This window comes from Thalia democratica, chromosome 2 (assembly GCF_965202585.1).
Source record: "Thalia democratica chromosome 2, ktThaDemo2.hap1.1, whole genome shotgun sequence".
In the NCBI taxonomy this organism is placed as follows: Eukaryota; Metazoa; Chordata; class Thaliacea; order Salpida; family Salpidae; genus Thalia; species Thalia democratica.
The window spans coordinates 53,334,019-53,359,980 of NC_139166.1; the positions used below are offsets into that span (position 1 = coordinate 53,334,019).

Genomic DNA, 25,962 nt, shown 5'->3' on the forward strand with positions numbered 1-25,962 from the left:
TAGTGAATTACTCACTTCTACATCAGAATATGATCACTTTTATTCAAGTCAGCTAGAACACACAAAAATTTGATACAAAACAGCAATAAGAAATTCTGGACCCATTTATCTTCTTTAACCAAACATCAACCCGATATACCAATCATGACTATCAGACTTTATTTCTGTTTATTTGTTAAACTGTTTTTTTTACTAATTTTTGCCAAGGCATAATCAATACAATTAAAAACGTACAACTTGAGACTTAAGATACAGTAAATCGTAAAAAAAACATCAATATTTAAGTTCATTGACTAACAACAAAAACAAAAAACTTAAAGCCCCAAGCACATCAAAAGTAGACTGGCTAGATAAATATTCGTCGAACACAAAAAGGACTCATCATTAAAAAAGGAAAGCGCTGCTAATAAAATTGAATTATGGATTAAACTAAATCCTAAAACTAAATCAACGGTTGATAAAAATCATTTAAAAGTAAATTAATAACTAGAAAAACATTTTATTCAAATTACTATTTTTTAACTTTAATCGATTTTTTTCATATGTTTAAGAAAATAATTCATTTGTAATTTTGTATTTTGTATTATATTGTATTATATATTCTTCTCAGTAAGTAATTGTTTTCATACGGTACAAAAGTTAATTGTATATTAATTGTAGTTCCATCATTAACTAGTTAGAAAATTAATTAGGTCAAATTCAAGTCTTCTTTGTTCTAAAGCAGGGGTTCCCAACCAGGGGTGCTCGCACCCCTTAGGGGTGCGAGGCAGCATTCCAGGGGATGCGAGATGGCTTTTCATTTTTGTATGATAAATAAGGAGATTTTCAGTCTCTGATAAAGTTTATAAAGTTAAAAATTACATTTCGTTATAAGAATAAGTTGGCGCTAATTTTCTGAATAAATTAATTTTCTTAATACGTCATAGAGCAAGAATGCTTTTCTAGAAGTAAATTTATTTTACTAATTTTATTTAATAGCTGTTAGTTTAGAATTTTCATTTCAGTAAAGTTTTCTTAGAGATTTACACCTGCGAATTTTAATCATCTACTCTTAAAAAAATTTATTTTCTTAACTGGCCATTAATTGTTTAAAATAGTATATGAGCTAGCATCTATTTTAATTGAAATACTTAGATAAAAATTAGTACCTTCAGCAGTTTTTTTATTAGCTGTTTAGAACAGGTTCTGTTAAGTCTATTACATTTATAATGTAATCTTTATTTAATCTTAGTTGTGCAAAAAGTGGTGCTTAAAGATTTAACATCAGTAAATTGTAGAGTTCACAGCAATTACTGTATGTTATACCATTTAAGAAAACTTGTTTTTAGCTTTAGTGTAACCAATTTTTATAGATCAGCAAAAGTATTCAATGCATCAACTTTATTTCCATTCATTCCTTTTTGAACTTAAACGGTTTACCTTTTTCAATGTACTTTTTTCTATTTATGTTGTAAGAATAGAAACTTTTTTTGTATTTGCTTTTATACATATCTTTTTACATGATTAGTAATTGAATTTTTCTTAGAATACATTTTATTTAATTAATATTCAATCATGTCAAAGATAAGGAAGTGGAATGATAGTTATGATCAGTTTGGTTTTACTTGCACTGAAACAGTTGAAGGCCTGCAAAAACCGCAATGCATGTTATGTAACATTGTATTTTAGAACTCAAATTTGAAGCCATCTAAGTTGCAAGAACATTTTAACAAACGAAGCAGATATTTTAGGTCATGATTTTAAGTCATTGAAATCTAAAAGGATCCGCTATGACTCACGAGGAACACTTTCAAAATTCGGTTTTGTAACTGCTGGCAAACCTCTTTTATTGGCTTCTTACCATGTGGCGTATAACATAGCTACATCCAAAAAGCCTCATACAATTGCTGAAGAGTTGATAAAGCCATGTGTGTTACAAATGACAGAAGATGTTCTGGGAAAAGAAGCTTCAAAAAAGCTTGAGTTAGTGCCGCTATCTAATTATATTATTCAAAGTCGAATTAAAGATTTAAGTTCGGATGTCTTGGATTAAGTCATTGCTGAAATCAAAGCTAGTTCTTTAAAAGTATAGTACACTATCATAAAAACTAAAATACAAACTATTAATTAATGAAATCAATGATTTTATAATCAATTAATAAAAAATAATTAAAGCATATAAGGTTAGGGGTGCAAGATCAAATTAAGAGACTTTAGGGGTGCGGGGCATCAAAAAGGTTGGGAACCACTGTTCTAAAGATTTAATATTAAGTTTTCTCAGTCTATCAAAGTACGACGTGTAAGAAATATTGCGGCAGTTGATAACTTATCTTGTATATTTTCTTTCAACAAATTCTATATGGTTAATAAAGTATAGAGACCAGATTGATGTATTATATTCAAACTTAGGAAGAATGTATATGAGAAACTACTTTTTAAGGATGTTAATATCCGTAGACTTAAATCTCTTTAAACTTGGAAAGATGTAGTTAATGCATTTCGGTATAGGTAATTAATATGGTAGTTTAATTTAACATTTTTAGCAATAAAATTCCAAGAAATTTAAATACTTTAGTTGGAGATCAGTTTATATAGTTTATTTTATAGTCAAAAACCGAGATAGTAGATTTTTTTTTTGAATATTTAAAGCTTCACACTTACTAGTGTTTAAGTTTCTTTCTTTCTTTCTAGCCAATTGTAAATTTTATTTGAGGAATTTTGTAAAGTTAAGCTAGAATGGCAGAAAATTTTAGTGTCATCTTATTTTTTAAGAAAAACTATATAAAATACTTAGATTAAAGAAAGTTTTTTGCTAATGACAGAATGTAAGTTTCATAGCTTTTTTAGTTTAGTAATATAACAAATAAAAAATCAATTTTGGTATCATAACATTTCTAAGTAATAGTAAATACAAAAAAACAGTTTACTTGCTGTTAAATTGAAAATAATACGTATTTAGATATTATCGTGGCAGAAACAATAAAATTTTAAATTAAATAATCCGTCATCACTCACTATATATAAATTATCTTTTGTTAAGTTAGACGGTTAATAATACAGATTAAATCAAGAATGCACGAAATAACAAACAAAATTCCTATGATATTATCAATTCTCTCAAGAAAGTTTGATATGTAACGCCATGTTATAAGTTTATATTTACAATAAACTTATTAGATTTTACACAGTTTTTTTTTTAGGAGTATCAATTGTGGAAGAATATTTTTTTGCAAATTATTAAACGAAGTTTTTGTTTATAAACCTGTTTATTAAATTCAAATATGTTACAAGTCAGACCATTAAAATTATTTATACTTAATAATATTTTTGTTCCAACAAACATACTTTCTCAATCTATATTTGAATTTTTTTTTTGACAACCATAAATAAAGTTTATTGAACGTTAAAAACAATAAACGCTGAAAAATTTTGGTCAAAGGACCTGTTGCATACCTTTCAGTCGTCGAGCTACACACCAACTGTTTAATTTATCTTTTTTTCAGTTATAATGATTTAAAAGTATTCTTTGAATTTAAAACTTGCTCGTATCATAAAAATAAGTCGTATAAGAATCTATACATTAAAAAAGAAACTAAGCATAAAAAAAAGACACTCAGTTCAGAATAGCTTAAAATAATAAAACAAAATGGTATTAAAGAATCAGAATAATGTTTAGAACAATAACTTTGTGCACGAGTTATTTTAATTACCTATAGAAAGTTATTTCATAAAAATGTTTTCTTTTAAAGTTTTAATATTATATATTTATATTTTTAAAAATAGTTCAAGAAGCAACTTCAATTTTAAAATTAGAGTTGTACTTCAGTTTAAAAAAACTATTTTTAAACAAAAGTACAAACTTTTTTTGTTAAAATTTTTTACGTGTTCTAGGTTTTTCAAAAATCAAATAAAACTAAAAAATAGGAATAAAACTGTTGTGAAAATAATGAAACTTAGTAAAATAAAAATAAAAATCACAATAAAAAAACAAAAATAAATAAAAGGTAAATATATATGACATTTTTTATGAAGTAATCGTTATAAAAACTGTAAAATAAGGCAAAAGGCAAATAGTTAGAATTTTGGTCTTCAAGATGTGAACCTGTACAGTGTGCACTAGTAGGCAAAAAAAACTGTCCTAATGTTCACAAAAATTTGAGTGTGTTTTTTTAATGGCGTTTGTTTTTTTTTTTCATAGTTTAGCAAATAATTTTCATTACAACTAAGCAGTTGGTATTATAAAACTCAAAACAAAAAATAGTGCTTTAAAAAAATTGTCATAATTTAGTTAGTTTGGAAATTATTATCCAGCAGTTTATTGTGCATAGATTTAGTAAATACAAAGACCACTGAAATAAAAATTAGAAAATAAAAATCGGTACAAAAGCAAACAAAGTATTATAAGTAATACTATAGCTAAACATGTCTTAAATATTTAAAACTAATGCTTTTTATATTATCAAACGAATTTTTTTAATAAAATTTTACGCTTGATCCCTGTTTAATTAATATTATTATTTTATGATTTTGTACTTAAATAACATAATTTTTTACTAACACTCTAGGATAAGCAAACATTTAATAACAATTTCCAATGCAGTAGTATTTTTTATCGAGCATATAAAAAATATTTTATAGTCATATAAAAATTTTATAAAAAGAACAGTAAAAAAAACTCAAATATTTTTTATAAATAAGTTTTAAAATAGAAGTTATAATGAAAAATTAAGATTTGTTAAGTTAAAAAAGAAAAAGTTTAAAATTTTAATGAAGCGCTATCTTTTTAAACATGATTGAAGTTAAATAACTGTTTTTATTTGTATACAACTCTACTAAGCTGTAAAACTAGAAGCTTTCAAAAGAACATACAAAATGTGTTACCATAGATCCGAGCTGAACACCAATAAGCTTTAATTACTTTCCTCAGATAGATGACTTATTACTGTTGTGTTACTTAAATCACTGAAAGTTCTTAATTTACATTCTTCATAACTCTCAATTTTTTCTTGCTCCTTACTTTGTCGCATGCTATATGCTTTAGCCTGAAATTTATTAAGCATTTATATAGGTTTTACGTAAACTAGTTTACATAACTGTAGTTTACGTTTATTTGTTTTTATACTGTTCGTTATATATTACTTGTATTTTAGTACATATAAAAAGTATTAACTGAAGTTGGTTTCATCCCCTTTGAAAAATGGCTAGACACGCCCCTGGTTTAGAGCACGAAAAATGCAACAATTAAAGTTGGATTCATTTTAAAAGTTAGATAGAAAAAGTAGTTTTGTATATATTGTAAATCCTAACAAAAATTTATACTTAAATAATTTGTTGAACTAAACTAACAGCAACAAGAGTGAAAGAAGAGCTCATCACCATTAACGATGATGCAACCCACAATGCTGAACTTTTCTTCAAAGTCGAATCGACTAGCTGACCTGTAATATTACGTTTATAACTTTGTGAACAGTGTTTGAACTTTTTAGTACTGCAAGCATTTTGTGAAAATATCAAGTTGAAGTAAAATCAAGAGAAGCTAGTCGAATAACGTTGAAAATGTAAAGTTAACAAAGTTAAAGTTTATCAAAATTATTTAATAACAATTACTTGAATATTGGAAAATTATTATTGTCGTACGCTCGTAAGGTTCACACAAACTTAATCTAAAATATTTATCTTATACAGTATAGATAAAATTTAAACTTTTTGTTAAATTCTAACCCGCGCACAAAGGAGCAATGAGGCCGACAATTCCCTTCAGAAACAAACTGATTCCAAATGCTGAAGCGTAATTTTTTATTCCGGCAACATCCGCGTAAATGATTGTTGACAATCCTCCGTTTGATCCCTATTAATGTTGTTTTGTCTTATATTAAAAACTCTAAAGTTGTACTACAAATTATGTCGAAGTTGTACCTTTAAATTAAAATGGGAAAACCAGCAGCTGTCACTAGCACAGGGTTTACAAAAATAGACTTAAGCTATCAGCGGCAATAACTAGTAAGAGGCAAAAAAGGTAGATAGGTAATTAACTAGTAATAAGGATTAAATAAGTAAAATTAACTAGCAATGATACGGCAGTTACTAAAATAAGTTTTAAAAAAAAGGACTAGCAGAACTTATTAATAACAAGTGTTTTTTTTTCTTTATTTTTCTATTTAACTAACCAAAAAACAAACTTTCATCAACTAACCATTTGTGTTCATTAAAATTCAAAACGTTTTAGAACTTTTATAGAAAGAAGAAAATTTAAAAACGTATAATTGATAAAAAAAAATATTTGCACTATGTAAAGCAATGCTTAAAAATCATACGGTGAAAAATAATAACTTTATACTCTATTAACTCGTTTATTATGATAAACATCTAAAAATAAAGAAGCATGTTTTTAGTTTGTTATTATGTTGTTTATTGAACGACAAAAACGCTTAAAAAGTTATTTAACAACTTTTTAGCAATCAATCTTCCCAGTAAACATTCAATGTTGCTAGTTGACTTATCAACAAACCTCAAATAACCCGGTAAAGGCACGAACGACCATCAGAGAAGTAAAAGAAGTGGTGAAAGGCGTCGCAACGCAGCACACGAGCTGCATGAAGTAAGCAGTAGCGAGCAGATACAATCTGCTAATCCTGTCAAGTTAAAACATGTTGTAAATTTTAAGCGCGGTAAACTTTCTTATCTGAGACTTTCACATGGTAAGTTTTAAGATTAGTAGCAACGTGTAATCAAAAAGTTAATACATTTTCTTTACAACGGTATTTTAATTTAAATTACCTTTTTCAAGTAGTAAATTGGATTAATAAATGACAACTAAGCATATATTTACAAATAAGTATTCCATAAATAAAGTTTTTTGAAGTGCAAAAGTATGAGCTTTAATATCAAATGTTGTAAAAATATGTTTAACCCAAATATCTTTCGATCAGATTAGAGTAATACTTACTTTAATTTACTTTATTATAAGTTAACCCAACTGAATCAAAATACGTTCTCTTATAAGTAAAATTTGTACATTAGCTTGTTTCAAATGTTGTAATATTTCTATAAAGATAAGAAGCTTGCAATTACAAAAAAATATATTCAAAGTTTGCTAAGACGTTAAGCAAGAAATTTTATAGAATTTTAAATAATTAATTTGCTAAAAAAATAGTATAAAAGTTAGGATTTTTTTTTTACAAAACAAAATTACTTTTCAAAATTTAACGTTTTAAAAATATTTTTAAATGCTTTGTTATTTATTTTAGGTTTCTAATCATAAAAAAAAGTTTTACAATGATAAATGTTAAATATTTTTGATATTATCGATCTTATATACTTTGACAGTTTAACTAACCTTAGACACAAAACTTAGTTTTATTTGCAAAACATTATAAATAAGCATTATTAATATATATATATATATAAATTAATAACAATGAAAAGTTGTTAAACAAACTTAACCTTTTAACATCCCCAAGAAATCCAAAGATAAACCTGGAAGCGATTTCAATTCCAGATTGAGTAGAAATTATTAGCGCTGCATTTATTGCTGGTATTCCGATCTTGTAAAAATTAGAAAAAAATACTAACTATTATTCTAAATGTTTTTATTTAAGCTTCTTTTCAAATTTATTAGTTTTTAACTACATATGTTTTTGTTATTTCTCAATTTACAAAAAGAAAAATAAGTTATTTTATACAAGAAGTCAAACTAATTAAAAAAACTTACAAAAATAATTTGAAATTGTTCTTTGTAAGATGTCAATTTATCTATTTTTGAAATTAAGGTAACTACTGCTTGAAATTTTCAAAACTACAAAAGTATTAAAGGTTTTAATGTGAAACTAGTGTAAAATGGCATCGCTAATAAGTAAAAAAGACGTAACACAGCATAGTATCTAGCAGTTGTAGAAAATAAAGAGCCTAAATTTTAATGAATTTGTTGTACTAAATAAAAGCTTAAGTTTTATGCACTTGGAAAAAATAAAATTGCTCAGTTTTTTTCACAAACTTACAAAATGATGGCTAAATTACTTTTTGAGTTATGACTAAATTATACTATGTTAAAACTTAAATTTGATACACGTGAAATTAAAAAAAAATGCTCGGTTTTTTCACTATCTTACATGACAGACTTTTAATGACTTAAATAAATAAGCTTCTATTGGTTTAGTAAAAATTTGCAGACACTGTTTAGTAATATACACAAAACATACATAATTCTCGTACTAACCACTGTTCATAGCCAATTGCCAACTAAATTTCATATATCTAACCTTAATTTAAAGTATTTATTGTCTTAAATTGTAAATATTAACAATGTTGTAGGAAACTTTATTATATTTGTTTGTAAATTAACAAAAAGGTTTGATAGTCATCATCTAGTTCAGTCATCAGACCACAAGCTTTCATTAACTTTTATGTTAACTTTATATTATCTCTCGCCATTTCTAATTCAACGTTTAGGCTGTTTAAGACTTTTGCAGATGTTTCCTTTGATATGTTTTTAAGATAAGAGTTTAAGGATATATGCACTTGTTAAATAAATTAATTTCAAACGGAAGTTAAAAAAAAACATTTTCAAAATGGATTTAACTTTGCAAGAAGGTAAGTAAATAACTACTTTTAAGTGTGTACTTTTTCTGTTATTTTAAAACAGTTAAACTTGTAGATTGATTTAATGAATGATTAAAACTATAAGTTTATCAATTTTTAAAGCTTATGAACATCTTATTTTTATCATATCATTTTGTTAATGACATTTTAAAGTTACGGTTTATTAAAAAATCTTTAAGCGGATTTGTTATCAAAAAATAAAACTGCCTTACAGATTGGTAATTAATTTATTTAGTAAACTTAAGTTAATACTAGGAAGCTTATTTAATTTGTAGTTATTTTGTTAAGCAAAAGTAAATGAATATTAAAATTGTTATTAAGCTACCTACATAGTCGAACACTGAATTGTTTTATTGATACATGACAGAACTTGGTTTTAACTTACAAAGTCAAAATCAATCAAAATTAAACTATCTTTAGTTTTTTTTGTAAGTTTGTTGTTTATTTGAGTACACGTGCGAGATTTTTTTTATCTTTTGTGGTTTATAAGCCTTCACAACGGTGGTCATCAACAAATTTTTATCAATTCTGACACAGGGTTAAATCCGAATGGTTAGCATAAACTGTAATCTTATTACAAAAGTCATATATGACTTTAAATTATGCTGCAAACGTTTTGAGTATTTTCCATTAGATATACATAACAATAAAAAAAATTATAGTTTATATAACGAAATGAATAATGTCAAAACTTTTTTTTTTCATTCAGAAGTTTTTATAAACATTTACTTACTAATACTTTTGATTAATGACTCTTAGCAACAAAACAAAGTTAAAAAATTTGTAGCGTTTTGTTATAAACAGTTTTTTTTTAGCTATAACATTTTTCAGTAGATATAATAATTATATTCTACTAATTATAAGGCAATTTTAATAAACTTTTTATTTTTCAGAAATACAAAATAACAAAAACCTCTTTTTCACCAAACGAGTGAATGAATAACGTGCTAATTGTAACTGCACCAAACTGCAGTGATGTACCAATTACAAAAACCCAAAATACTTTGTTTGTTAAAAATTCTCTCAGTTGAGGTGATAAACGACATTCTGATCTGTTATTTATATAAATTATAATTATAGTTATAAATTTTTAAATGTATTAATTAAAATTGTATTTCTAAAAAGCTTTCTTTGATAACAGATAATGGAAATTAAATTTATAGCAGAAAACAAACATTGAAATTCCAAAAAAGAACATTTTATTAGTTAAGATTTATACTTATAGACTTAACTTAAAAAAAATATTATGAAGCAAAGTTAGTTAATGTTTATAGATAATATAATATGTTATTAATCTTATAGCTTATGCTTATTTAAATTTTGAAGATTTTTTTTTTGTGATTAAACAGCTTTATTAATTGTAATAGGTATGACCATAAACAATTAATTAGACGTTCTGTGAAGAATAAAACATTAGTAGCTTTAAAAGATTTTATTTAACTTTAAGTAATCTTTTCTATAGTTTGGTATACATATTAAATTCATAACTATCTAAAGCCGAAAACGTACTGAGTGTATTGCATACATATAACACTCATCTGCTATAAATTTTCAGGCTATTTCATTATGTCAGTGTATTAAATCATTAAATACCTGTTCCTTCCTTCAAACGACTTGTTTTCTATGGATTGCGATGAATTTAAATTCTCTTCTTTTGATTCATCCAATTTTACATTCGGTGATTTCATCAGAGCGCCAGCTACCACCATGCTTAGATTTAACACAGATAACATGATTAAGTAGCTTCGAAAAGAATATTTTTCAATAAGAAAAGTTGCAACCGGAGACATTACTACTGTGCCTACAGAGGAACCTGTAACATTTGATATGGTAAATGAATATTTTTTTAAATAGTAGTTATGTGAGTATTGTAGAGGTTTAATAAACTAGTAGTTAAATTTTATTCAATCACATTTTAATCTAACCAATGCTGGATATGTTGGTTGCAATACTTCTTCTTTTTGTAAAATATTTCGCAATAATGACTGGCGCTGCAATAAAGCATATTCCGAACCCAAGACCTGGGAAAATAGCAAAACTTTGATTAATTTGTAAGACATATTAGCTACGAGACGTTTATTAAAAATATTTTTAAACAACATTTTGGTAACTCTAAGTTATTTTTGTTAATAAGATTTCTATAATAATAGTATTTCTTAATATTCCGTTGTTTTTGCGTAAAACCTGGAAAAAAATAGTTTAAGTGCATAAAAGCTAAGAAAATGTCTAAAATTAACTTCAACTTCGAATCAAAATATTTTTATAAAATCAAACCTATTGCAAAAAATTTCATTAACTTCTATTTCGTTTTTATTAATCAAGTTTAATAAATGTAGCAAGAAATATAACTGATAGGTGCTTAAGTTTAAGAAGTAGTTTTAAACCAAAACGTTTGAAATGGCTGTAAAATGCTTCTATAGTTTGTAATTTATTTTTAAGGTAATTGTATTTATTTAACTAGTTCAATATAAAACAATGCATACTGCAGTCGCTTAAAGCTAAAGTTTAAAAGAAAGAAACAAAAAATTACCAAAATTAAAAAACAATTGTTTTGTAAAACTATTAAAAAAGTAGGCAACACAGTTTTAAACAAGTTCGTATTTCATTATGTTTAATGAAGTAATTGTATTCTAAAACACCTTTAAAAAATAAAAATATGAAGTAAAATAAATTTTCTTTATCAAGTGTTGTATTTTTGCATAATGTTTAAACCTTTTTTAAAACATTTAAATCATTAAAACTTGATTTATTAAAAATTTTTGTTACTTTTGAAAAAACTTTAACAATATATTTTATATAACAAATCATAGAAAAAATAAGCTTTATTGTAAAATTTAAGCTGTTAGAGTCTTCTTATATCTCTACTTGAAATTGTTTAAAATATTTTATATATAAAAAAAAATAAATAAATGTATGCTATAATTTTATACACCACACTTAATTTAATTATATAAGAACTTACAGTTTTAATTTGTTTTATATCATTATAATTCTATTTTATTCCTATTTTTTTTGAAAAAAACCAAGGTTCAAGATATACAGTAAACAATAAGATAACAATCATGTATCGCATATGTCAAGTTTTACAAATATTTTTATATATGATTAAACGTTTCAAATTAGTTATAGGAAGACATTCCTGATTAAAGAAATATTCTAAAACCTTATAAGTAGGTACTTATACAAACACATTTCCTTAATGGAAACAATGTAACACTAAAATTTGAGTAGACAGTATTAAATAAGTCGTATGTAAAATGCTAAATAAAGTTTAATAAGTTCTGAGCAGTACATAGAAGTCTCATAGATAAAATAATAATGATAAGTTTTTTTCTAAAAAAATACTTCATTAGTTTAAGTTAGTTACATCTTAGAAACTAAGTAAAAGTTTGATGTGCTATTATTGTTAAAATTGAAGTTAACTTCAAATTGAAATTCGTAAATCAAATATTCCAGTTGTTAAGTATTATAAGTGTTGTTGAAGCAAATACATAAAAAATAAAAACAGCTTTTAAAGAAACTTATATAAATAAAATAAAACAATAAAAATAAAAATACCAGAAATCAGTAAGATGATTATTAAGTATCGTGAATTATTTTTTTTTTTAAACCTCATGTATTTCAATAAAACTTCAATGAAAGTTTATCAAAACCGACGTCTCGACTTAATGTGCCGTGAGACAAGGTCAAAATAATATAAAGTTTTTATCATACTATTTTGACCACCAGACCACAAGCCTTCGGTGGACTGACATCCAGGTTTTGTTTTTATTAGAATTAACCTTTTAGGCGCAAGTTGAAAAACTTACAGTCGTGAATTTACAAGCGGTTATCATGTTTCACCATGAACCTACCGTTACACCTTATATAAAACAACTTTGGTTTTTAAAGTTGTTTACTTTACAATTATACGGATTGTTAGTTTTTTGAAATGTTTAATAATGTTTTATAATATAAACTTAAGTTTTATAACTTTATACTTGTGCTTAATACCTATATGTAATATATCAAAAATATTAAGTAATTTACATCATAAAATTTTATAGTTATTCCTGACTTCAATTTTAAACTAATTTGCTTTAATCTAGTTTTTGTATAAGATATTATATTTTTAGTACATAAAATACACAACTTTGCATGATATTTTATAATGAACGTTAATCTTCACATGCTTTTTAGGGGACCGGGTCAAAATTGCACGAAGACAATTTTGCTCCAAGGGTCAATTTTGCAGGAGTTACAACTTTACACGGAGGGTCATTTTTGCACGAAAGTAAAACAAATAAAAAACAGAAAAAAAAATTTTTTTAAAGAAAGAAAAACTAAAAGATAAGTTTAAAAAAAAAAGAAAAAAATAATTGATCGAGGGTAAGGGTTAGGGGTCACAGTGATAGTAAAAAAATAAATAAAATAACTAATGAAAATTATTATAAAAAATATGAATAAATAAAAATAAATTAATTAAAAATAAAAAATAGCCACCGACCGAGGGTACAGGTTAGGGGTAACAGTAATAGTATAACAACAAAACTTAATTAAAAAAATATGATAAAAAAAAAAAAATTAAACCCGTGTAAAAATGTCTCCGTGCAAAAATGTTACCTCGTGCAAGAGTGTATTCATGCAACGTTGTGCCCTCGTGAAATTTTGTACTCTCGTAGAAAATTTGACAGCAACTCGCATTTTAAGCTATTCTTTTTTTTTGGGTAGCAAAACGTCGTCAGTCTAATAAAGTGTTTTTGAATAAAAATTTTTATTTAGTTTGCAAAATTGAAATTTTTAAGTATACAATTTTAAAATATTATACAACTGAAATAATTTTTTGTAATAACTTTTAACAAAATATAAAACATATTCACAGAAAATTGTAAAAACGTGTTTGAGTTTATATCTAAATTATTTTAAAAGGTTTTGTGGTAACCTGATAGACACTAACACTCGCTATAAAATTCTCATGACTGATAAATAAATGATAAAGTACGCATTGTATGTAAATTGTATTATACAAAAACTTAGTTTTGACAGAAAAACATTCTGAAGTTTTTTTATAAACTTGTGTTGTTCTTTAACAAGAAAGCTTAATCTAGGTACTTTTGAAGTAATCTAATCTGTTTCAATTAACTATTCAACAGTTTTACAGTTTTATAAGATGTTATTCATTTTAAGCAATTAATATACTCTTTTTAAATAACACATACAAGTTAACTTTTAAAGTTATACGATTGGTTTACCTGCTACAAATCCAAATGTTATAATGAAAAGAGGAAATGAATAAACAAAAGACGAAGCAAATATTGAGCAAGAAACCAAAAAGGAAGAAGTCATGACAGCTTTTCTTAATCCAAACTTCTTAAAAACTGGAATTGATAACAAACCTTCAAAAAATGAACGATTGATTATTATATTTTGTTTGTTCTTTTTTTGCTTGTTTTATTTTTGTAATTTTAAAAGTTTGTATTAAATTTTATAGAATTAATCTATTTAGTAGTTTTTTTTTTCCTTTTATTAGTTAAATTTTTTTTTACTTGTCGTTTTACAATTTATAAAACTAAATGACTTTTAAAATTTTTTGATTGTATTAAAAAAAATCAAAATAGTTTAAAAAACACTTTGAAGTATTTTTTACTTACATCTGACTTTAATGACAATAAAACAAAACCTTCTGCATAAAAAATACTTTAAAATAGTCAAAATGTAAGTTTTATAACAAACCAGAAATAGACATTCCAAGGATCATGAGAGATATGACTGATGTGGCTCCTGTATTTGAAGTTCCAAGTTCTTTCATTAAATACTTTAAATACACTGATTGAACTCTTTAAAAGTAAAAGTTATTCACTATTTCAATATTTTATTACAACATATTACTTTACCGTCTAATTTTTGCATATATTAAGACGTTTTAATAAAAAGGATTTTTAAATATTTTTTTATTATTATTATAATTGGCTCTAGTGGCCTTAACTATTATATAACAAAAAAAAAAAAAAACTATAATTAAAGATACTGTTTTTGAAGTCTAACTGATTTTCTCTTAGTCTTTGCTAAAATACTAACTTTTCTTATTGTTTTTATTTATAAAAAAGTAAAAAAACACACTCGACATATTATTTAAAAGACTTTAACTATAAGCACTATATAAACTTTATTTACAGAAAAGTTTACATATAAAAGTTTAATTATTTTTTAATTTGAAAGATCTATATGAATTTTAGAAATTAAAAGCTTTCCGTTTAATGGCAAAATATTAAAAAAACAAATACGTTTTTTACCGACACTAAAACTTTAAAATATTTATTATCAAACTTTTTATTTATTTTAACAAAGTATCACAAAAATTGCTAATGAAGTTATTAAAAAAATTATTAAAACTTTTTTCAATTAGATTTGCTCATGAATAGAACGTACTTGCTAGCACCAAGCGTTAGGAAATTAATGACAAATCCACACAACACTATTATGTATCCTCTGGAACTGATTTCATTTTTTGTTGTTGTACTGCTACTAACTTCGGAACTAGTCGACCGCTTGTTTTGATCCATAGTGTTTTAGTTTATTAAAAATTCTAAACACAATTTTTAATAATCCTACTAAGCTATTTAGTTGAAGCAACAACAAAAACATGTTTGATGAATTTATTTTTATAGAAAAAAAAATCTTTTTTAAATTTTAAAAGTTACGTTACTATTATTAATAACAAAACTTTATCTGTTTTTTATAAAATGTTTAGTATTAAAATAGGCGTTATTAGTGTTACTGTCTTTAAAAACACTGGTATCTGACATTCGTGAAAATTTTCTCTCAGTTTATTAGATCTAAAGCCTTTTTTCTTGTACTTAGAGGAAGATAAAAAGTAAAATAGATATATATTTTTATAGAATTAAAATACACGAGAGAATTAAATGCCTTTAGGCGAGCTTACATTGTATATCAGATAGCATGGTTGTATAATTTAAATAATTTTATTAAAAAATTATTAAAAACCTATTAACAATTTAAATCAGTAACATTTCACTTTTTTTGTAAAAAGCAACTGTTTTATTTCGTATAGTACAACTATTTATGATTAAAAAAGTATATTTTTTTCGGTATTAATTATTTCTATTTTCTTTTATACAATTTCTCTTCACAATTTACATGACATCAAGTTTTAAAAAAGAAAATTTTAATTAAAGTGTACAAGAGATGAAGTTTTAAGTACTAAACAGACTTCAAATAGAACTTAAATTAATTTTAAACAAAGTTATAAATATTAATATTATGAAATAAAAAATTAAGCTTTTAAGTAAAAGTACGTACAAAACAACGTTTTTGTTAGTTGTAATCTAAAAAGTAAAGCATTGGTGTTTTTACAATTTTTTTATTTATAAGAGCCTTAAATATAAATTTAAAGTGTTTTAATTAATAGATAAGCTTCGTTTTTTAAAACCAAGTAAGTATGTTTATAATAAGTTTAATTCTAAAATAATTTTTAGGGCTAGATTTATTTTTATTATTTATGTCGGAAATGTATATTATTAAATTACGATAAATAAGTGAATTAAAAGCTTCAAATCATATACTTTTATATTGGGTTTAAAAAAACAGAATTTTGCTTTGTTGTAGCTAACTTAAGATAAAAATTTAAATTTACAAACAAAATAACTCGGTTAAAGTTATCAGGTATTAAAAAAGAATACAAAAAGAGTAAACACCAAACACAATGTTATTCATAAAAGTCACTGTGGTCACTGAAGTAAGCTGATTTAATTTTGTTCTGATAAGCATGCGGTCTTAATCCTTTATATTACTAGAAAAAAAAATCAAACGTTTGTTTGAAAAAACGAGTTTAATGGAACGTCAGAAAAACACCAAACTATTATAGTGTTTAAAAAAAAAGCTATGTTTAAATTAGAAAGTACTTAATTATCTACAGTTTACGTAAAACGGTTAAAAAACTAAAATAAACATTTGGAGTAACGAATATAACTAAAAAATTAATGAAAAATCCAAATGTAGTTAAATATTATGTTCATGTATTTTTTGAGTCTTTAATACTATTATATATATATATAAATGACATGTTTATGGGTTACGTTAAGAAATATTAGATTGTCATCTTAAACAAATGAACTTAAACGCTCATAAAAGTTTACAGATTAGAATTATTACAAGTTTATTTCTATTAAACTTTAAGCTACTTTAGAAAAATCTAAGTTAAGAAGTATATAATACCAATATTGATAAAGTATAAGTAGTTTAATTTTGAGTATTTAAGTATTAAAATATAAATCAATCGGTTATTTACAATCGGTTATTTTTATGTTTTCTTTTACATTAAACTTTGTAAAAAGATTTTTTTTAAGCTATTGACTTTGTTTTTGTACAAACAATATTTTCCAGTTATTATCTTTAAGAAAAAACAATTTATTGGACCTTAAAGCAGTTTTTTTTATTGTTTTTTGTGTGGGCAAATAGCTGAAACTAAATGTTAAATTACTTAATGAACTAAACATTTATAACAGCTCGATTTAATAAAATTTTTTAATCTAAATGTATCCTATTTTAATAAATAATTTTTTTTTAAAATGTTAATCAAAATGTTTTAAATATTTTAAATAATCTCTAGGGTAAGTAAGTGTTCTTTTAAAAGGTACAAATATAAATTGTTTTAACAGTGAACAATAATTTTAAAGAAAATAAAGGACGTGTATACTTTAAATATACTTGGGTTTAAAAACTGATGATTAATAGAAAACACGATGTAAGTTTAATTCTTATTTTGGCAAGATAATAACATTTATAGAGCACTACATTAATAAGATTTATGGTTCATAACAATGTAGTCATCGAATGAATCATTGAATTTATAATGTTTTTTTTTAATGGTTTTTAAAGTATCATCTAAAAGATAAAAACCTCAAATCAATTTCAAATAAAATACTTTAACTTAATACCTACCTGTGAAACTTTTTTTTTCTCTTAGGTAATTTTCCTTTAAATATACTGACTGATTTAAATAATACACGTGCAAACTTATAATTTTGTTTGTGACCGGTTTCGGTCAGAATAAATTGACCTTGTCAAACAATTAACAAAGTAATGATTCGTACTCTTACATCATTTTATAAATGATATTTTAGACTTATTCAAGCATAAAAAAACAAATTTTTGGGTAAAATATGTACTAACTTCTTTTAAGTTAATTAATGCAAAAGTCAAAGATAAATTTTATCTATAAAAATTTGGATTTGTTATCAAGTATCAAAATAAAAAAACATTTTCAAGACTCGAAAATAAATTAAAAAGTCAAAAGAAAACTATTATTACACTTTTAATTAGGTCTTAATTTCTTTCCAGTTTTTTATTAGAAACTTGTTCTTGAGTCCTCATGAATACATTATTTATGTTCTTTTATTAATGCAATTTGCATTGTATTTGAGTATTAATAAGACTTCTTTTAAGTACAATCTACTTGCTTTTGTTCCTGGACTTTATATTATTTTTGTTTTATAAATTTTCAAGTTAATCTATTGTTCTTGGTTTTAGTTTTTACTTTATGTATTAATTTTGAAATTTAATGGTGTTTTTGTGTTTTGGGTAATTACTTTTATATGGTTTAGTTATAGTTTTTCAAATTTTAAGTTTGAAACTTTGCTATCATTGATTCAACACTTGTATTTATTTATCTATCTATCTTTCTTTTTAATTTTGTTATTCGTTGGTTTTCAAAGTGGTTTAACTTGAGGTTTTATAACTAATAAACATCTTTAACCAGTGTAGCTTTTACTAATAACTTAAAAAAACTAATTGAATATTTTTTACAGTGATTAAACTATATAAGACATGTTGATAACCAAATCAAACAAGAATTTGCTAAAAGTTATTTTGATATATTTTTTAATTTTTATGAGATATTTTTTCTGACACTACAAACACAATGTCATTTTTAACTTACAGTATATCTAATTTAGTCTAAATAAACTTTGGTGTCTAATGTAGTTAAATTAAATATTCTTTTACTTTAGAACGTTTATGATTTTTTACGTACTTAACAAATTTATTTTAACAAAAATACAACTTTTTGACTTTAAAAACTATAGAAACTAAATTTATATTATAGCAGTTTTCTTATAGCTAAATTAAAACAGAAAGCTTATTTAATTCACATTGTATATCAAAAGATTTTTACAGCTAATGAAGTAAAGTATCGTTTTTTTTATCTATCAGACGTTTTGAAAATTTCAACAATTAATGTATGATAGACAGCATACAATTATATATTATTGTTAAATAGTACTTTCTTTGTTTTATAAAATTAACTTTATCATGTAAGACTTAATATAATCAGTTTTTGCTACGTGTTAGCTTTTTTTATAAGCTGTTGGTAAAATTTTCTGCTGTAGAGGTAATAATAATTGAAAGCTAAAAAAACTATTTTATAAATAAAATAAATATGACATGCGTAAACGTATGCAAATTAAATTTTCTAACTTATGAAGAATTACTGTACATGTTTAAGATTTTCAGATTAATAATTTTTTTTATTATGTATCGTTGAAAAAGGGAATATTTAATAACTAAATATATAAAGTTTAAACAAACATAAAAAATATTAAAGCTATTCTAAGTACAAGCATTTCAATTTTATTAAAAAAAAAACAAAAAAAAACAATGTTTATATTATTTATAATAAACATTATATTATTAATAATTATTAAACTATTTATAATGTTTTAAGCATATGTTTTCTTTTATAACTGTTAATGAATATAAAAACACTAAAAACACTTGAACCAAATCAAACGAGATCATTAAACCGGAAAAACAAAAGTGTTTATTTGATAATATAGTGCTTTAAACCTTTTATAGAACTTATTAAAAGTTATATTATTGTAGTTTACTTGTCGTCATCTAGTGTTTAGTTAATAATTTATTTAGTACTGTTCTAAAAGAATTTCTTTTAGTTTATTATTTAAGAACGAATTGTTATTTATTAAAAAAAGTTCATGAACATTAAAAACTACTTAATAAACAGTAAGTAATAAGTATTTAATTAAGTAGATTGTGAATCAATTGCAAAAATGTTAAGCAGATAATTTATTAAATAACCGATGTTAATAATCAAAAAAAGATAAATTGTTTCAAAAGTGTAATTACTTTTCAAAGTATAAGTTTCTTATTTTGTCTATTAATATAGTTGACCTTGCTTAATTAAGCTTATAACTGTTGAACCTAAATCAATAAAACAACTACTTAAAAATATTATTGTTTATAGATGTTCAATTTCAAAACCTCAAAATTTTGTAAACTTATATATATATATATATAACTGTTTGAGTAACAATTGTAAAAGATAATTTATATTCAGTTTGTAGTGATCGATTAAAGATTAAAAAATTTTATGCTTATTTTACATATAAGTAAATCTTTAAATATAATTCAATTTACATGCTGATTTTCTTTGCAGATGTTAAGTATTATTTTTTTTTTTTTAATTATTCAAGCACTATAAGTTCTTATAAAAACCACATCAAACTACCAAATAAAAAGTTACACAGACTATTTCAATAGAAAGTTAAATACATATAATTTTTTTTTTACAATAAAATTTTGCTATATAAAATATTTTGCTATGTATAAGTTTATAATACCCTTATGTAATTATTAACGTAATTCCTAGTACAAACATGAACTTATACTTTAGTTACCTTAAGTAGTTTTTTGAATCTTGAAACAAGTCAGAATAAAGTTTTTTGTTCAACATTATTAGTACTTCTTCTGAAAACTAAAAACAAATTTCGCCTTTTATTGATATATGTATAAAATACATAAACTAAATAAATAAATAATTAAACTTCGATTTTCAAAAAAAACATACAATTTTTTTTTAATGCCAATGATTGAATATTTATATTCAACTGATAAACTAAAAATTTATGAAATAAACTGCTAATTAAGGTTGTTAGACAAAACGTTCAATGTACAACAAAATTTTCTTAAATCAAGATTTAAATTTTTTATAAACTATAACGGTTAAATAAATGCATTTAGAAACATATTTTTAGCAGTTAACTGAACCGCACGACCATCAACAACAGTTCACGTGATATTCTGCAATCTGATCTAGTCCATAGAAGGCCAGTAATACACAATAAAAACCTAATGAATATATAAAGAAGTGGAATACATCTATTCAAAGATATGTACTAGTAAAATGTTTTTTTGTTTTTTAAGTTTTATATTTTTTACGAATTAGTTTTAATTAAATGTATATTCATAACATTTTCAAACCTAAACAAAAATAAATTGTTCAAAAAGTAAACTTGTATGATTTTTTTTTATTGTTAAAAACATACTACAATATGTAATAAGTTAGAAACACAACATTTATATGAAACTAAACTAAAAATTATAACATAATACTCAAATATATCTTATAACAAAAAACGCTTACTTTGGTATTTTACTAAAAAAGAGTTGAGTAATTCGAATGTTTTAAGTTTTATGTATATAAAACTTGATTATTTATACTGTGTTGTTGCAAAAAAACGATAAAAAGTAAAAACTTTTGAAAAGTATAATAAAATTATCAGGTTTACGTGAGTTCAAGTTTTGTTTTTACAATAAACAATGTTCAAAATAAACTTGTAAACTTACAAAAATAAAACTTATATTAAAATAAAAGTTTAACACAAAAAATTTTAATAGTTGTTTAACGATCTATACTTATTCTAATTGTGTTCTATTAATTTTTTGCTTCATCTAGTTTTTAAAAGAAAGTTATAGTTTTTAATTTTTATAACTTTAAATGTTAAACTTTTATTTTAACATAAGTTTTATTGTTGTAAGTTTACAAGTTTATTATTTTAATAAAAACTTATTGGTAGGTCAGGGGTCGCTAAACTGCGATATGTAAAGCAAATACCTGCGTCCCGCGACGTATGTTTCAACTAAAAAGATAATTTAAAAAAAACTTGTAACTAGGTATTTTAATTCCCTTTTTCGAATTTGTGATTTATTACTGCTTATTTTGACTTTTAATTCAATAAAGTTTTTTTATTGATTAATACAAGAAGTTTAAATACTTGCGGTCAACGGAAAAGATTTTTCTTTGCAGTGCGGTCCTGAAAAATTTTTCTATGACAATAGCTTGTTACTTATAAAAGAATTGATTACAAGGCCTTTAAGGATTAAAAGTAACATTAATATTTTGTATCATTAAAAACATATTTACACTTAAAAACTCTATAAATATACTTTATCAAATGAGAGTAGGTAAAATTATCTGAATTTAATTTTAAGTATTTTTCATATTAGCTACGTTTTGGTTTAAAGATTTAGGTACTGGTTTAAAGTTGTATTATTTTTGTTTAATTCGAAACAATCAAGCTCTATAGTTCATAGTAATTTAATAAAAGAAAATTATATGTGTCTATTTTACACTATCTTAAAAAGATTACTGCAATTGAAGAAGCTAAAGTTAACAAGCTAATGTAAAAAGTATTATTTAATCAAGTTTAACAAATAAATTCTATTATCAAAAATATGTCAATAAACGGATGTTACAAACATTTTCTAAAGCATAGTTTACATATGTCATTTTTATTATTTTTTTGAATAAAAGCGAATTTTATACGTTTTGAAACATTACTAATAGTACTTGATTATTTTTTAATTTATGTTACAAATTTTAGTTTTATAAAATCAAAAGTCTTTATCAAAATTGACAACAAAATGATTCAGTTTTAAATAAACTTAAGAACTAAAAATATTTTTCAAAAACCAAAATATAAAAATAACTGCTGTCATTACACGGTAAAAAGATAAATTTCAAGATCAATTAACAAATAAATTTCGTACTAGTGTTTCTTTTGTACAAGGTTAACTTATCAGTAAAAACTGTCATTTACTAATTTTGATCTAGTGTTGTAAGTTTACAAATTTATTATAGACATTGTTTATTGTACAAACTAAGATTAAACTCAAATAAACGTGAAACAAAGTTTTAGTAAACAACATTTTATGAATTTTTTATTTAATCGATATTTAACTAAAACAAAACAAAAAAAGTTAAAACCAATTAAATTCAAACTTTTTAATATCTAACTGTTTAAGTTATAAACTAAAACAAGATTTTTTTATTTACTAAGTATCGTAAAGCCTTATTTTATAATCTTTTAGCAAAAAATTATTTTATTAACTTACAAGCGTAGCAGTTCTACTTTTATAAATATTAAAAAATGAAATGATTAACTGAAGTTCTCATCAAAAAATAGTTTGTTTACATTTAGGCTTAAAATATTTAGAAGTACAGTGTTCGTTTAGTGAAGTTAGAGTTAGGTCAAAAAATATTACGTTAAATTGTCGTTTAAAACAAGAGTTATGTATATAAACATTTATATTATTAATACAAACCTTTGAATGAAAATATGTTCACTTCGGCTTTTATTTTTGTTAAGGTTTTAAAGATGCAGTTAATCTAGTAATTTTTACATAATGTATCTTCTTCTTTAGACGAAATCAGATTAGCAAAAACTTATGTGTATAACTAGAAAATAAACATTCCATTATTGGAAGTAATTTTTTAACTCGTTTCAGTTGTAATCATTAAAGTATACATCAGTAAAAGTCAAAACTAATTTATATTAAAAGGTAAATAAAAATGTATTAAAATATTAAAGAACAAAAAAAGAACAGTGTTTAGTTTACTCACTAATTGAATGTATGCCTTTAAATGCTTTAGAATTATATTGTATAGATAGGGAGTAAGCGTTAGTTTTAAATTTTAAGACATTTTCTGCTAAACTATTACTCATAACATTTCTCTTGTCTTTGTGTTGGTTTTTTTTTCTATTACTCTAACTCAGTGGTTTTTTTTCAAAAGCTATGAACAATAAAACACTTAATTATAAATTTCAAGCACACCAAACTGTAAGAAAATGTTTTTTTTTGAAAGCATTTTTTTTATGCTTTAAGTTTCGTAAGACCGAAATATAGATTATGAAAGTATGTCTATCGCAAAAAAAAAAGTATAAATAACTATAGGTGAACAACTTTCAGTATATCTTAATTAATTAAGAAACTAAAGTTGTAAGAAAAACTTCGTTTAGTATTAGCCAAAACATTTATACAACTTTACAATTGATATTGCAAAAAATGGGTAAAGTGTAATAAATTTTTTGGAAATATAAGTTAACATGGCGTTACTTAGCAAACTGTCTTAAAAAGTTTAAAATACCATATGAATTTTGCTTGTTATTTTGTGTACTTTAGAATAAAATTTTACATTTTATATATTCACTCTCTTATCTAAAAGAAGATAAATTCAATATTCTGCTTATTGACGGATAATTTAGTATAAAATTTGTTTATTAGTTTGTATATTCCAAGTAAGACTTTACTTTTTAGATACATTTACCGTCTAAATTAACATACAATTTATATAATTGGGCATTTATGGATTATTTAATATAAAATTTGATTGTTTGTGTCGCGATAACATCTAACTGCTTAATATATTCTACTTAACAGCATATAAACTTTGAAATTCATCGCTTATAACTGTTAAAATACTAAAGTTGACATTTTTGTTTTGTTACTTAATTTAAAAAATATCAAAACTTACATATGTTATACGAAAAAACTACCTTTAGAAGAAATTCTAAGTATTTTATATAGTTTTTTTGGAAAAATAAAATAAAAATATATAAAAAAAAACTGTTAGAATTTGTTAACAAACTTCTTTCTAAAGAAGGAAAAAAATTAAATAATTTTAGATTAAAATGTAAAAATAGTATACCTTTAAGTATCAACAAACTCTTATACACAGTATATTTATGCAAAAGTTTACCATATTATAGTTCTATGATAATTTAAATTACAAAAATTCAAACTTTAATAATTTTATTGTCAAATATCTCTTAAATAAAGATTTATTGAACTATTTTTTTACTACTTAATCTAAAAATTAAACCTTCATGGTATTTCTGTCAAATAAAAATATGGAGATAAAGCTTTTTTTTGCTTTGTTACTAACATAATCTATTTAGTTAGACTTTAATCGCATTTTTATGTTTTTTTTTAATTATTTTTTGATAAAGGCACAAAAAGTTTTTATAGGAATTTAATTGTTAGAAATTAATTTATGGAATTAAGAATTATTATAATTTACAAAAAAATAAGTATTATAAAAAAATTTTAGGACAAATTATAAAACTTTAGAGCTTTGTTTATAATAACATTAATGTTTAACTTTAGTAGAAGTTTTTGATGAAATAATACGTTTTTAAGACTATAATGTTTATATTTTACATAAAACTATTCAAAATATATATTTAATCGTTTGTTAACAAAAGATCCTAGCAAAGCAAGTTCACTGGAATATATAATCATAACAAATTATACAGTATCCTTCTTTTATTACACTGACATATGTTTCTGTGTTAAACGAGTCAACACACTTTAACTGAGATCTATAAAATATTAATACTGTAAGGAAAGAATAGAAGCTAAAATAGGTATATACATGTGTCCATTAAAAATAAGAATAATTGCTATAGATTTTTAAAGGTTAATAATAAATAAATGACTTAATATTATATCCAACTGTTATAAAACTATAAAATAGTTGTAATAATTAAGTCCAAATTAAATAAATTAAAATATAATACAAAATAAGATAACAAATCATAATATAAATTATTACATGAAAAAGAAGGAAGGACTAATTCGAAATATTTACTGGTTACTAATCATTAAAAAAATGTATCTAATAATTACGGGACAGTATATATGAACATTAGGACTAGCTAGTTAATTTAAACTACAAACATAAGGAACAAATTATCTAACTAAAAAGTAATAAGTTCGCAGGAAGCGTTACTTTTTTATGAAATTTATTATTACTTAGGTTACATTTTTCGGACACTTTTTTGCCCGTTTTATATTATTCAAAACAATAAAAAAAAATTATAACAATTTTCATAACAACTGAAAACAACATGATTTAGCCAAATGAGAATGACAATAAAACTTGTGCAAAAAAACGCTGTTCAAAATACCTGATGTGTTTTGTACATGTATAAGTAACTTTTTTTTTTCGGTTTGAATCTTTCATACAAAATGTTTTTGCTTAAAAAAATTATGTTTTTTTTTTAAATAAGATTATCACTAAAAATGGGTTTCCAGGAAAACTTAGATCTTATAAATGCAATTCATGTCTCCTAAACTACAGTTCATAACAAAGCCTTTCGAAAAAATAAGCTGTTTTAATTTTATTATTAATCTAAACCGTGGTATAAGGTTAATAATACAATAATTTTTTCTTTATTGTGTTCAAAATAGTTTTATAACACACTTATTTTTACTTGAGTATTTCATCAGCTTTTGTTGTTTGTTTAATTT

The 25,962-nt window shown here is 23.5% G+C and overlaps 1 protein-coding gene across 1 annotated transcript; it reads right to left on the minus strand.

The window, feature by feature from the left end:
* Positions 1–4,480: 4,480 nt before the first annotated feature.
* On the minus strand, positions 4,481–15,136 carry LOC145829233 (monocarboxylate transporter 12-B-like). The gene is made up of 11 exons (XM_082936973.1): positions 14,986–15,136; positions 14,290–14,393; positions 13,809–13,952; positions 10,503–10,598; positions 10,171–10,390; positions 9,491–9,629; positions 7,423–7,523; positions 6,488–6,611; positions 5,701–5,827; positions 5,326–5,417; positions 4,481–5,021 (listed from the first exon to the last, which is right to left on the minus strand). Exons 1-11 carry the CDS (start codon positions 15,117–15,119, stop codon positions 4,890–4,892), a joined length of 1,413 nt encoding a protein of 470 aa, XP_082793099.1. The 5' UTR covers positions 15,120–15,136; the 3' UTR covers positions 4,481–4,889.
* Between the last annotated feature and the right edge of the window lie 10,826 nt (positions 15,137–25,962).

Bases quoted from the DNA above. Each gene is read 5' to 3' on its own strand.
- LOC145829233 (XM_082936973.1), bottom strand. From the start codon at position 15,119: ATGGATCAAAACAAGCGGTCGACTAGTTCCGAAGTTAGTAGCAGTACA. The intron at 10,391-10,502 runs GTTAGATTAAAA...CAAATGTTACAG, and splicing joins AACCAACATATCCAGCATTG to GTTCCTCTGTAGGCACAGTA. The intron at 7,524-9,490 runs GTTTTTGTTATT...AATTTTTACAAG, and splicing joins ACTCGTTTGGTGAAAAAGAG to ATCGGAATACCAGCAATAAA.